Consider the following 13,076-nt stretch of genomic DNA (forward strand, 5'->3'; position numbering starts at 1 on the left):
ATTTTTTCCTCCCCCACCTTTTTTTTTCTTTTTGGTGTTAGGGATCAAACCCAGGGCTTTGTAGGGACTAAACCAATGCCTGCCAAGCCCTCCAATCTCTAATATGTTTTTCATGCAGTTTGATAAAGTGCATAAAAGAATGTGTGTTGTTTGCTCAGTTGTAATCACAAGGGGTAATCAATAGTTTTATTTTCTTAAGCCAGACAATTAGCAGCATAAATATGCTTAAGCTTCAATATAAGATTTGGAATTTAAATTCTAAAATGTGAGTATACATGTACAGAAGTGCATGATATAAAATATTTTCAACAATAAAAGCAGTTATTCTTTTTTAAACATTGATGAGAATTATTCAGTTAGTCATGATGCACTCAGAAATTTTTAATATAAACACATATGAAGTAGAAAATAAAATTCTACCTTTTTTATATTCATTTAAAAGACAAGGTCCTAGTTTGATAATCCCCAACAGCAGAACACAAATAAGAAAAAATTATAAAAGAGAAAAATGTAAAATATGAACAAGACAAACAAGAGGCAGTGATAATTTTAAACTTATGATCACCCACAATCAAATTGTCTTACTATTAGTCTATTCTGTTTTCCACCATCTATGCTATCAATAACATCTCAAGTTGTTTTGAAAAAGTAAAACATTCAAATTAAATACTTTTTCTTTTATATGTAGGAAGTTTTCACCTGGATTTTTTTAAAAAATGTTTTTGCTGTTTTTAGTTAAACATGGCTGTGGTTTGAGAAAATCCTGTAGATTGTGTTTCTTCTTCAGGCTTTTCCTTAAAATTTTCATTTGTTAAGCCAGTTTCTCTAATAAACCTTATGCGCTCTACAGTATTGTATTTTTTAAAGCCCAAAGAAGTGCATGGCTGGTTGGGTGTTGTGTTGACGACCTTAGTTGACTGCATCCACTGTCATCTAGCTCTGGAATGAGATGCAAAGAAATCTAGACAATGTCTAAGCGTGAGAGCACACTCCTCCCTGAATGTTTTCCTGTTCATCTTTTTGTCATCTATTTGAATATTTTAGGGTGTGCATACAGAATCTAATGCATCTGCTAGATGACAAGAATCAGTGGTGAGCATGTGCCTTGGTCCTGCTGAATTGCCATTCAGAAGGACTGGACCAGCTTTTGTTTAAAGAAGTAGTAATTTTTGTAACTGCCTGGAGAAAGCGCTGGGGCTAAACCTGCGATGGCCATGGAGTGGGATGAAGGGAGAGGAGCATGCCCACACTAGTATGAACCCTCTTAGAGCATCTCTTTTTGAGATACTTGCAGTTTGAACCGGACCTATAACGGAGAAAAGGATTTCACACAAATAGACTATGAATCAGGTGATATAACAACCCCTTTCCTGTCTCTCCTTTCTTTGATGGTTTGACTTCCTTGGGGAAAAAAAAAATCTACGATTGTTTAATTTGTTTCCTGTTTCATTGTGTATACTTTGCAGCTGCTTCTCTCTCTTCTTAAAATTTTTTTTTAAATGACCATATTTTGAAAGGACATCCTTTCTAAAGGCTGAGTTGACTGAACTATTTTGTCACTTGACAGTGACACTACTTTTTCTAGTGTCGTGCTGCTGTGTGTTGCTTCGGCAACTGTCGAAGTAAGCAAGCCCCCGGTGTGTGAAGAGTATTTAGGAAACATGTCCTGAAATAAGGGCTCTAAGCATGTAAGATCCTGTTCGCTGGGCCATTGGTCAGCTGGGCCTCCGCTGCCAAATGACATCCCTCCAATGTGGGAAAGCCTTTGGCTCTGAGAGCATGGAGCCTTACCGGCACAGCCTAAATGACGGTTTTGAACTACTGTAGAAGGCTGGCTGAAAGTGTTCACAGACTTCATTAATGGGGGATTATCATCCATATATGGAAACATGGGTGTTCTTTAGAAACGTGTGCAGCCATCTAAACAATTCCATATTTGCAAGAGGTTTTTCACCTTTCTGTACTGACAAGTTATCCAGGCAAAATCTATCTTTTTGTTTTCTACTTGTAGAGCTGTTTTTTTTTTCTTTTATAACCAAGTGCTAACTTTTATTTTTGGAAGATAAAACTTATTAATGAGGCAAGCTGAAATGTTTACGGCACAGAGTCGGGGAGAACTGGTGTTTATGGGGTACTTCTCTTCCCTCATCAACTGCTTTTTAATCGTGCGTGCTCTGAACCTGACAGAAACCTTGTGTAAAATGAGAAATTACCGTCACCTGTTGTAACCTTCCTAAGGAAATCTCCTTATCATTTAAGGTAGTTACAGCTAGGGAGACAGGAGACCACAAGACAGCCTTACCCAAAGATGATTGTTTTGTTCCGCTGAGCACTTTGATCTGTGTTTTTATTGCTCTGTCCATTGCAACATTCTTGAGGCAGGAACAGTCCTACAGGGGACTGGATGGGCCCTTGAGAGGAGAGGGTGCCCGGAGAACACTGTGCAGCCATAGTGTGATGGCTCATTAGTGCTAACAAATGGGCCTCACCCCTGGGTCCTGAGGACAGGCGCATCGCATGGCTCTTGATAAAGGAGACGCTTTACCTTCTAAGGCTATTCTAACTCGAATTGCCGTATTGCCAAATTCAAAGACATATTTTGCCTGAGATGGAGATAACTCACGTAGATACGGCATTTTATGTCTTCATAAGCTTGGATCACTCCTGAGTTGTCTCTTCACACATATGCAGAGTAAAGAGGTACCCTTGACAATTCAGCTACCATCATATTCAAATGTGATTATTTTAGACCAAAAAGGAAGTAAACTCAGATTTTTTTGTAAGTGGTTTTTGTTTTTGCTTTTTGAGTTTAGGTGTTAGTGAGATATTGCTGCATAGATATTAGCCCAACAGTGAGTGCTTAAAACAGCAAATCCAGCTTAATCTTTTTTGGATCCAGGATTCAGAGTATCTGCCCTGGGTTGTCTGATTCAGTGTCTACAACCAGGTCTGCAGTTAGTACAGACAGTGGTGGACTACAAGCTTCAGCTGGGCTATTGGTGGCTGAGGCTGGCCCTTGCTGGGAGTACTGCTTCCTTACTATGTGAGCCTCCCTTAGGCAATCACCACAAGGCTGTTGGCTGCCTTCTGAGTGAACAAGAGATGAACAAAAGCAGATGCCAAAGTCACAGCCAATATTCTTTTGCATCTCAACAAGGAATCCCACGGGTTTTTTGTTTTGTTTTGTTTTTGTTTTTTTTATAATACTGTATTCATTGGGAGGGTAATCAGGCCAGCCTTTACTCAGGTGGCATGAGTAAGTTGCCCCATAACAGCCCTAGTGGGGCTTTCCAGGACCGGCTTTAAAACCTCATCTCTTCACTCAACAGCTTTATCCCAGTTTTCCTCTTGAGCTCTTTGAACTGCACTGTAAACAGTGGTAATTGGCAGATCGTTTGATGTCAACTGGACCCAAACTATCAAGCCTGTAGGACATTTTTTAAATTAGTGATAGATGTGGGAGGGCCCAGCCCATTGTGAGTGGTGCCTCCCTTGGGTAGTGGTCCTCCGTTCTATTAGAAAGCAGGTTGAGCAAGCCATGGGGAGCAAACTAGTAAGCAGCACCCCTCCATAGCCTCTGTATCAGCTCCTGCCTCCAGGTTCCTGCCGTATTTGAGTTCCTGTCCTGACTTCATTTTGTTGATGAAGAGCAATGTGGAAGTGTAAACCAAACCCTTTCCTACCAAGAAGCGGTAGAAACTCTGACTGAGATGGTGACTTCTATATGTCTACACACATGTTCACATGCCCAGTGACGTATACCACACACAACATCACACACAACTTTTTTTTAAAGTAACTTTCTTTCTCTTCTCTTTCACTGACTCTTCCCTGACTCTTTAAGATGCCCACACTGATTTGGGGCTTCGTTGTGAACCGCTTCCATTCCAGTATATCAGCTTTAGGCTTCGGGTTGTGATTATTTAAGTTAGCTTTATTATCAATTGAAGAGTACAAATTGTGTAGTGCAAGTGAGCTGTGTTCTGTGTAGCTCTGGAGCTTGTCCTGGAACTCACTCTGTAGAGCAGACCAGGCTGGCCTAGAACTCAACAGAGATCTGCCTGCCTCTGCCTCCCAAGTGCTGGGATTAAAGGTGTGTGCCTCTACATCTGGCAAGTGTGCTGTTTTAAAGTATGTATTATAGGCTTAGCAATCAAGCATTTGCCTCTCATGCTTCAGACTTTATCCTCAGCCTGGAAAAAAAATGTGTATGGTACAGAGTATGCAGAAAAAAAAATGTATGTGTGCTAATTACGATATGTATTACCTCACGCATTTAGTTTTTGTGAACTCTGAGCATTGCTCAAGGTATAGGGCACTTTACTGGTACAGACTTCTTTTAATTCACTCCTTCTAGCAGAATTTTGTGTGGTGAATCAAAATTTCCACGCTTCCCTGCCATTAGCTCCCCAGAAACAACATCCGACTTCCAACTTTTATTATTTCATTTTTATTTTAGGTTCTGCATGTACATTTCACCCTCACCTCAGTGGGTACCTGAAACTGGGGATGGTACCAAATCCCCCTCCGTAAGCACTGGGATGCTGTGTAGTCAGCTTTGTGGCTGAGAATGTCAGTATGTGACTGTGGGGTTGGCAGTCTATGCTCTGTGGAACCGAAGGGTGGAGGCTGACTCGTATCTTAAATGGGATCATGCTGGATGCTGTAAGGGCTTACCGTGTTACTGAGAATGGAGCAAGATTGAAAACTTTTAAGTTAATTCTGGAATTTTCCATTTTATATTTTCACTTCTGATTTTACTTTTGAATCTTTGCTTTGATTTTTTTTTAGTGAAGGATTTATCAATTTTGCTTATCTTTATAGAAAACTAACCTGAGATTTGATAGTCTATTGTTTTTCTCGTCTGTCTCATTGCTCTCCTGATCTTTAGTATTTTCTATCTTTTACTAACATTGAGCTTAATTTCTTGGTCTTGTTCAGTTTCTTGTTCAGTATCATTAGTCTCAGTCTTCTTGTTTCGCAGGTGTTCACTTTTTCTTAGAATTATTTTTGCTGCCTCCTGTATGCACCAGTATGACTTTTGTTCCCTTCATCTCAACCTATTTTTACATCTCCCCTTTGTCTTCTTCCTTGGTCCCTTGATTGTTCAGAGGTATTGTTTTGTTGTTCTTCTTTTAAATTTCAATGTATTCATTAATTTTCCCCAAATTCCTGTTAGCGATTTTGAGTGTCATAATTCTGTGATCAGTAATGATACGTGATCAAAGTTCAGTCTTGCTTGAGTTGTCAAACTGAAGGAAATGAGCCTAAGAAAAGGCACAAGAACTAGATATAGATGTATAGATCTAGTTCTTTGTACACTCAGGTATCCCATAAAAACACTAAACTGGAAGCCATAACACATATGCAAAGGACCTATAATGTAAAAATTAATAATATTAATAATAATAATAATAATAATAATAATAATAATGTCCTTGCATGATGTTATGAGACAAGGAAGTTTCAAGGTACCATTGAGTTCATTTTTCTGTTGGCCATCTACTGCTGGACATAGAGTAGTCTGTTTTCCCAGTGAGATACTCTCAGAGAAAACTGAACTGTCATTTGCAAGTAGTTATCAGGTAGAGATAGGGATAAGAATCAGATGTCCACCTCCTGCAGACGTCAACTCTAGGACCCTATCTGGTGTAGATCCAACCAGGCCTTGGGCGTCCTGCCTTAGTCTCTGTGAGCTCAGATGTGTGTCGAGCAGGTTGATTTAGAAGGCTTTCTTCCCTGGGTATTCTCCATCCCCTCTGTCTCTTGCACTCTTTCTGCTCCCTCTTCTGCAGGGTTTTCTGAGTCCTGAGGGTCTGGGGAGGGGATTTAATGCAGACATTCAGTTTACAGCTGAGTGTTCTGAAGTTTCTCATTCTCTGTGTATTATCTGGGTGTGGGTCTCTGTATTTGTTCCCATCTGCTGAAGGAGACCTCTCTGATGATGGCTGAGCAAGGCACTGATCATATTTGTCTTTCTGGGTCTGCTTTACCTCACACAAGATAATTTTTTAATAGTTCCATCCATTTGTCTATGAATTTAATTTTTTTTAATGGCTGAGTAATATCCCATTGTCTAAAGGTACCACATTTTTTTAAACCATTCCTCTGCTGAGGGACATCTGGGTTGTTTCTAAGTTTTGGTTATTAAGAATAGTGCAGTAATGAACATGGTTGAGCAAGTGTCTCTGGTAGGATGAAGTGACCTTTGGATATATGCCCATGAGTGGTATACCTGGATCTTGAGGTAGATCGATTCCCATTTTCTGAGGAGCCACCATGCTGATTTACATAGTGACTGTACAAGTTTGCATTCCCACCAGTAATGGGTAGTGTTTGCCTTACTGTACATCCTTGCCAGTGTAAACTGGCATTTGCTTTATTGATCTTAGACATTGTGATGGATATAAGATTAATTTTCAAAGTAGTTTTGATTTGCATCTCCAATGGCTAAGGCTATTAAACATTTCTTTAAATGTTTCTCAGCTATTTAAATTTCCTCTATTGCAAATTCTCTGCCTAGATCTCTACCCCATTTTTAAATTGAGTTGTTTTCTTGATACCTAGTTCTTGAGCTCTTTATATCAATTTTGAATAATAGCCCTCTATCAGATATGCTGTTGTTAAAATTCTTTTTCCATTCTGTAGGCTGTCACTTTGTTCAAATGACAGTGTCCTTTGCCTTACAGAAACTCTTCAGTTTCATGAGGTCCCATTTATCAATTGTTGATCTCAGGACCTGTGCTAACAGTGTTAGGAAGTCTTTTACGGTGCCAATGAGCTCAAGCCTATTCCCTACTCTTTCTTCTATCAGGTTCAGTGTATCTGGTTTTATATTTGGAATTCCATTTCATTTGGAACTGAGTTTGGTGCGGAGTGATTAGTATGGATCTATTTACAATCTTCTACATGCCAACATCAAGTTTGACTGGTACAATTTGTTGAAGGTAGTATCATTTTTCCAGATTTCTTTATCAATAATCAAGTGTCCATGGGTGTATGGATTTATGTGTCCGTCGTCAGGTAGGCTCTGCTGATCAGCATGTCTGTTTTTATGCCACAACCATGCTGTTTCTGTTACTATAGCTCTGTGGTACAATTTAAGGTTGAGGATGGTGGGACCTCTAGCAGTTTTTTATTATTCAAAATTGTTTTTAGTTATCTTTGTTTTTTGTGTTTCCTTATGAAGCTGAAAATTGTCCTTCAAGACCTGTAAAGAATTTTGTTGAAATTTTGATGGTGATTACATTGACTCTGTAGATTGCTTTTGGTAGGATGGATATTTTTACTATAATAATCCTACCAATTTATTAGCATGGGGAATCTTTCCACCTTCTGATATAATGGCTTCTTCAATTTTCTCAGTATCTTAAAGTTTTTATCATACAAGTCTTTCACTTGCTTAGTTAAAGTTATCCCAAGATGTTTTATACTTTTTGAGGCTATTGTGAAGGGTGTTGTTTCCCAGATTTTTTTTATGTATTCCATTTTCCATTTGTTTATAAGAAGGCTACTTATATTTGGAAGTTTATTTTGTATTCCGCTACTTTTCTGAAAGTGTTTATTAGCTGTGGGAATTTCCCAGTGGAATTTTTAGAGTCAATTTTGTATATTATCATATCATTCACAAATAAAGATACCTAAAATTCTTCTCTTCCAATTTGTATCCCCTTGATCTCCTTCAGTTTTCTTGTTACTCTAGCTTAAACTTCAAGCACTGTATTGAGATATGGAGAGTGTGAGCAACCTTGTCTTGTTTCTGATTTTAGTGGAATTGCTTTGAGTTTCTGTCTGGTTAAGTCCATGTTGGCTATGAGCTTGCTGTAGACTGCCTTTTTAGGTTGAGGTATATCCCTGGCATCCTCCATCTTTCCAGGACTTTTATAATGAAGGGTTTTGGATTTTGTCGAAGGCCTTTTCTGCATCTGATGAAATGATTATGGGGGTATTGTCTTTCAGTTTGTTTATATGGTGGAGTATATTTATTGATTACATATGTTGAACCATCCCTGCAACTCTGGGATGAAACCTACTTGGTCACAGTAGATGATATTTTTGATATGTTCTTGGGCTCAGTTTCCAAGTATTTTATTGACTATTTTTTCCATCTATGTTCATAAGGGAAATTGGTCTGTAATTCTCTTTCTTTGTTGATTTTTTCTGTGGTTTCATTTATAAACAGCACCTCTCTGTTCAGTCTTTGTCTATATGACCTGTGTATTGGAGAGAGTGAAGTGTTGAAGTCTCCCACTATCAGTGTGTAAGGATCAGTGCATGATTTAAGCTGTAGTAATATTTCCTTAGTGAATTTGGGTTCCCTTCTGTTTCTTGAATATATGTTAAGAACTGCAGTGTTCTCTTGGTGGATTTTTTCCCTCTGATGAATATGTAGTGTCCTTCCCTGTGTCTTATGATTAGTTTTGGTTTGATCTAATTTGTCAGGTGTTAAAATGGCTATATCAGCTTGCTTCTTAGGTGCATTTGCTTGTAGTTTCAATTTACGTTCTTTTACCCTAAGATGATGTCTATCCATGATGTCAAGATGTGTTTATTATATGCACCAGATGGATATTGCTTTTGTGACTATTATGTTAGTGCATGTCTTTTTATTGGGGGACATACCATGGATGTTGACAGCTATCAATAAGCAGTGTTTTTTTTTTTTGATCCTGTTATTTTGTTGTTGTTGGTGGTGGTGGTAATTTTGTGTGTGTGTGTTCTCCTCTTCTGATTTGATGGCCTGGATTATTTATTGCCTGTGTTTCCTTGGGTGCAGCTAAACTCTTTAGTCTGGAATTTTCCTTCTAGTGCCCTGCATAGGGCTGAGTTTGAAGATAGATATTGCTTAAATTTGGTTTTATCATGGATTATATTATTTTTCTAACTATGGTGATTGGATGATTTGCTGGGTCTCCTATGGAATCTACAGCACATCTGTCTAGGTCCTTCTAGCTTTAGAATCGTCATTGAGATATCAGGTAGTATTCTCATAGGTGTGTCTTTATATGTTACTTGGTCTTTTCCCCTTGCATCTTTAATATTTTCTTTTTTACATTTAGTGTTTTGATTATTATGTTCCAGGAAATTTCTTTTCTGGTTCAGTCTATTTTTTTTTCTGTGTGCTTCTTATACTTTGATAGACATCTCCTTTAGGTTAGGGGAAATTTTCTATGATTTTGTTGAAAATATTTTCTGTGCCTTTAACATGGGTTTCTTCTCCTTCCTCTATTCTTATTATTCATAGGTTTGATCTTTTCATAGTGCTCTCCTGAATGTTTAATGCTAGGATGTTTGTAGAGTTAGTATTTTCTTTGACTTAGGTATCCATTTCTTCTATAGTGTCTTCAGTACCTGAGATTCTCGCTTCTTCTCTTTTATTATGTTGGTGAAACTTTCCTCTGAGGTTTCTGTTCAATTTCCTAAACTTTTCATTTCCAGATTTCCCTCTTCAGGCCCCAGTTCTGGGTTTTCCTTACTGATCCTCTTTATGCTTTCAGGTCAGGTCTTGAACTGTTCTATTCATTTTCTTCCACTGTTGGCTTGTATTTTTATAGATTTCTTTAAGAGAATTATTAATCTCCTCTTTAAGGACCTTTGTCATATTCATAAAGGCTATTTTAAGGTCTTTGTCCTGTTCTTCAGCTGTGTTGCAATTCTCAGGGCCTACGGTTGTAGGTTTGCTGGGCTCCAATGAAGACATATTGTTCTGGCTGTTATTGATTGTGTTTTTACCCTGGCGTCTAGGCTTCTAATTGTAGTTCTAGGTGGTGTTGTTTGATCTTGTCTTTGTTGGGTGGTTGTTTTATTCCTTGATTTCTGTCACCCTCTTTATTTCTTAGGACCGTGTGGTGGCTTTGTGCTGCTTGGTAGGGAACTCTTCTAGGATTCTGCTATGCATGGTCACTGGGAGATCTGGGTAAAATGTATTTCTAGGTATTGGTAGCTGACTCTTAGGAATGGGGATGGACTAGGAGCTGGTGCTGAGGGAGCCCTTAGGAGGGAGGAAGCAGGTTGTTCCACCAATACATGCTTGGTCCCCTGGGAATGGGGTAGAGGGTGAGGAGAGGCCACAACAAGTGGTTTAACACAGAGCTGGGCATGAGATTTGAGATTGAATTTAAAGGAGCTGATTCAGAGTGAAGAGCTTCCCTGATTCCCTGACTGGAGTGGACTGTGGTTTCCCAGGGAATGCCTGCTGGAACTGGGGGCTGGCATAAAGACATGGGTTGGGAGGAAGATCTGTGTGATCCACTTGAGAAAGGGGCTGAGAGAGAGGGCAGGTCTCAGCAGGTGAACTGCCACAGAGTTGAAGGCGAGACTGGGGGATTGGATTTGTAGGAGAAACAAGAGGGTGGAGATTAGTTAGCCTCCCTGCTCTGCTCCCTTATCAATTGTTCCTCTGTCTATAGCCGCTGCCCCCTATCTTTTGTCTAGAGAGTGTAATGCACTGATGATTAAGGTCACTGTTGACAGGTAAGATGACTGTTGTGATTTCATTATTGTTTTCCAGGTGTTTTAGGGAAGCTCCTGTTCTGTCATCCACTCTTGCTACTGTCTTTTTATGATTTGATCATTTTTCTTTGATTTTTTATGTTTTTCTTTTCCCTTTGGCAAATAGACTGTAGGCTTTTGCTTTATGGATTAAATTCATGGAGAACATAGCAGGACAGTCAATTTTAAGCCCAATAGCAATGTGGCTTCATTTGTCTGTAAAAACATCATCCTCTCAACGCTTTCTGTCTTTACATATTTTGATATTGTGTACTTATGAACAAGTCATTATTACTAATTTTAATGGAGTTATTCTGTTAAATTCATTCTTAGAATTTAAGAACAGAGACTAGGTATTTTAATTATTTTGTTTCACACCATACTCAATACAATGGTGAACACAGAACACTATTTATTGCTTTGAGATTGACTTGCCTGTTTAGAGAGAGAAGCCATGTGATGTTTGAAACCATTGCCCGTGCAGCTGTTGTGTTGGCCTGTGGTTATTAATACCATTCTCCTCTCTTTTCTCTTCCCTATCGCAGCGTGTGCATTCCGATACAATGGGCTCTCCTTTGTCTACCTTATCTACCTCTTGCTCATTCCTCTGTTCTCAGAACCAACCAAAGCAACGATGCAAGGTAAGAGACTCTGTGACACCACAGCACAGTTCCATGGCTTGGTTATGCTTCTGGACTCCCTGGGTTTGTCTTTCTTCAGGGAGGAGGCTATTATCTGGGCAGCAGGGGTGGGGGTGGGCCCAGCGTTGTAATCACTATCAGGTAGAATAGAACAAAGTTGCATGGGTCTTTGTTACTTCCACAGCTATTCTCCCTATGTGAGTTCCTTACTGAGTCAGGAACTTTACTAAGAAAGTCTGGAATTCTGTGGTTTGTGAAAACTATCTCAGAGTGCGGTCAATAAAAACAAGGCATGTGGTATGGCAAAACTGGCGTGTGCATTTGGATATTTTGTTGTTGGGGAGAATCTGGGCATTGAAAACAGCAGCGCAACATCTGGCCCTTTGAAGGCTTCCAGTGGGAGAACTGGGTGGAAGCCTGGTTTTCTGCTGTTTCTTGCTTCTACATCAGTTGTGATTTTTTTTTTTTAACATATCCATCAAATGCACAGTGAAAGCAGAGCTGTGTTGCAGAAAGCACCCAGAGCAGGTTCCTGTGAAGCTTTAGATCCTTGCTCATTGCTCTGCGAGGCAGAGAAAAGAACAGTGATGGTTTTGCGGGAGTCTAATTAGCTAGCACATTCTGGTTTGTGCTCTCACTTACTGAAGGTCTTCCACAAATACAAAAACAAAGCTCCCTCAAACTGGATTAAATATACTATTTTCACAGTGCGTAGCATTTCAAGCCATAAGGACCATGCCAAATGTTGCAGGTGAGAGAAACGGCTGTGTATTTCCATGACAGGAAAAGGCAATTGGGTTTGTCCTGACCTTCAGTGACGTGGGAAAGGCCATTTGTGGTGACCCCCTTTTTACTGATGGGCTGGCTCTTCAGGAGAAATGGCAAAAACCATGGTGTGCAAAGAACAGCAAACAGCTTCATCTTTCTCCTTCTCCCTGGTCAGGAATTTAATAATGCTTTGCACAGTCATTCTAGAAGTTAGAGCTACGGACGCTACACCGATTTTCCTCCCAGTCACAATAGCTCTGAATTATTCACATGCATAATAGACCAAATTAAGAGAAGCTGACTTTATGCAAATCCTTATCAAGCAGCAAATTCAGTGTTGATGGAGCTCCATCCACTGTAACCTTGCTCTAAAGAGTTCAACAAAGGATTTTTGGCCCTGAGAAAAGATTACCATGTTCAGGCAACTCCCGTTCTGGAACTTGAGGCACGTGCTGCAAAGAAAGATTTTGTGAGCCTTCAGAACACAGTGCATTCAAAGTGAGCACTTTTATATGTTCAGTTGAGTTCTTTGCTGCTCCTATTCTATACAACATAGGCTCCCGCTCTATCTGGAGATCAGGTAACTAGAATACCTTCCATACTATTGTGACAGCCCTTGAATTTTCCTCCCCTCCCGTCAGTCAATACTCAGGAATCTGTAACAATTTTAGAGGTATCCACTGGGCAAAGCCCAGTACACTGAGCCCTGTGACTGTCAGGAAGGAGGTATATATGACATAGAATCCAAAACTACAAATCCTCCGCAGGTGCAGACACATCCTGTGAATGAAAAGTTACAAGGTCAGTGCACAGAGAGGAACGCAGGTGTCTGTCGCTTCTGGTCTTAACAGAACAGGTTCTTTAGGAAATCCCTAAACCAGCATCTGGAAGCAGCATCCGGGTGTTTTGTCTTCCCCTTTCCTGCATCTCAGCACCAGGAAACGTGACTGATGTTAACATAACCTAATCTTTTTGTTTGTTTATGTAACCTGCATGATCTTTTTTTTTTTTTATGATCTGTAAGACTCAAAAATCCATGCACGTCTAGGAGCCTTGTGTAAAGGCAAAGTGGAGAGACATTCCTAGGTCATATGAGGTTATGCTAGGAGTCCATGTATAGAAGCTAGGTACCTGTCACAGGAGCAACAGGGCCTTTCAGGACAGATGTAGGCTCAA

General features: G+C 39.7%; 1 protein-coding gene across 3 annotated transcripts in view; it reads left to right on the forward strand.

Annotated features, from left to right (window-relative positions):
* LOC121438803 (piezo-type mechanosensitive ion channel component 2) overlaps window positions 1-13,076 on the forward strand; it is a 349,253-nt gene that overhangs the window by 54,332 nt on the left and 281,845 nt on the right. For all 3 annotated transcript variants that reach the window (XM_041639240.1, XM_041639241.1, XM_041639243.1), the window contains exon 2: window positions 11,037-11,132. In XM_041639240.1, coding sequence (XP_041495174.1) covers window positions 11,037-11,132 — 96 coding nt within the window. The remainder of the gene's footprint in view (window positions 1-11,036; window positions 11,133-13,076) is intronic.

This window comes from Microtus oregoni, unplaced genomic scaffold (genome assembly GCF_018167655.1).
Source record: "Microtus oregoni isolate MIOR12 unplaced genomic scaffold, Mior012 000057F_ref0000458, whole genome shotgun sequence".
Taxonomy (NCBI): domain Eukaryota; kingdom Metazoa; phylum Chordata; class Mammalia; order Rodentia; family Cricetidae; genus Microtus; species Microtus oregoni.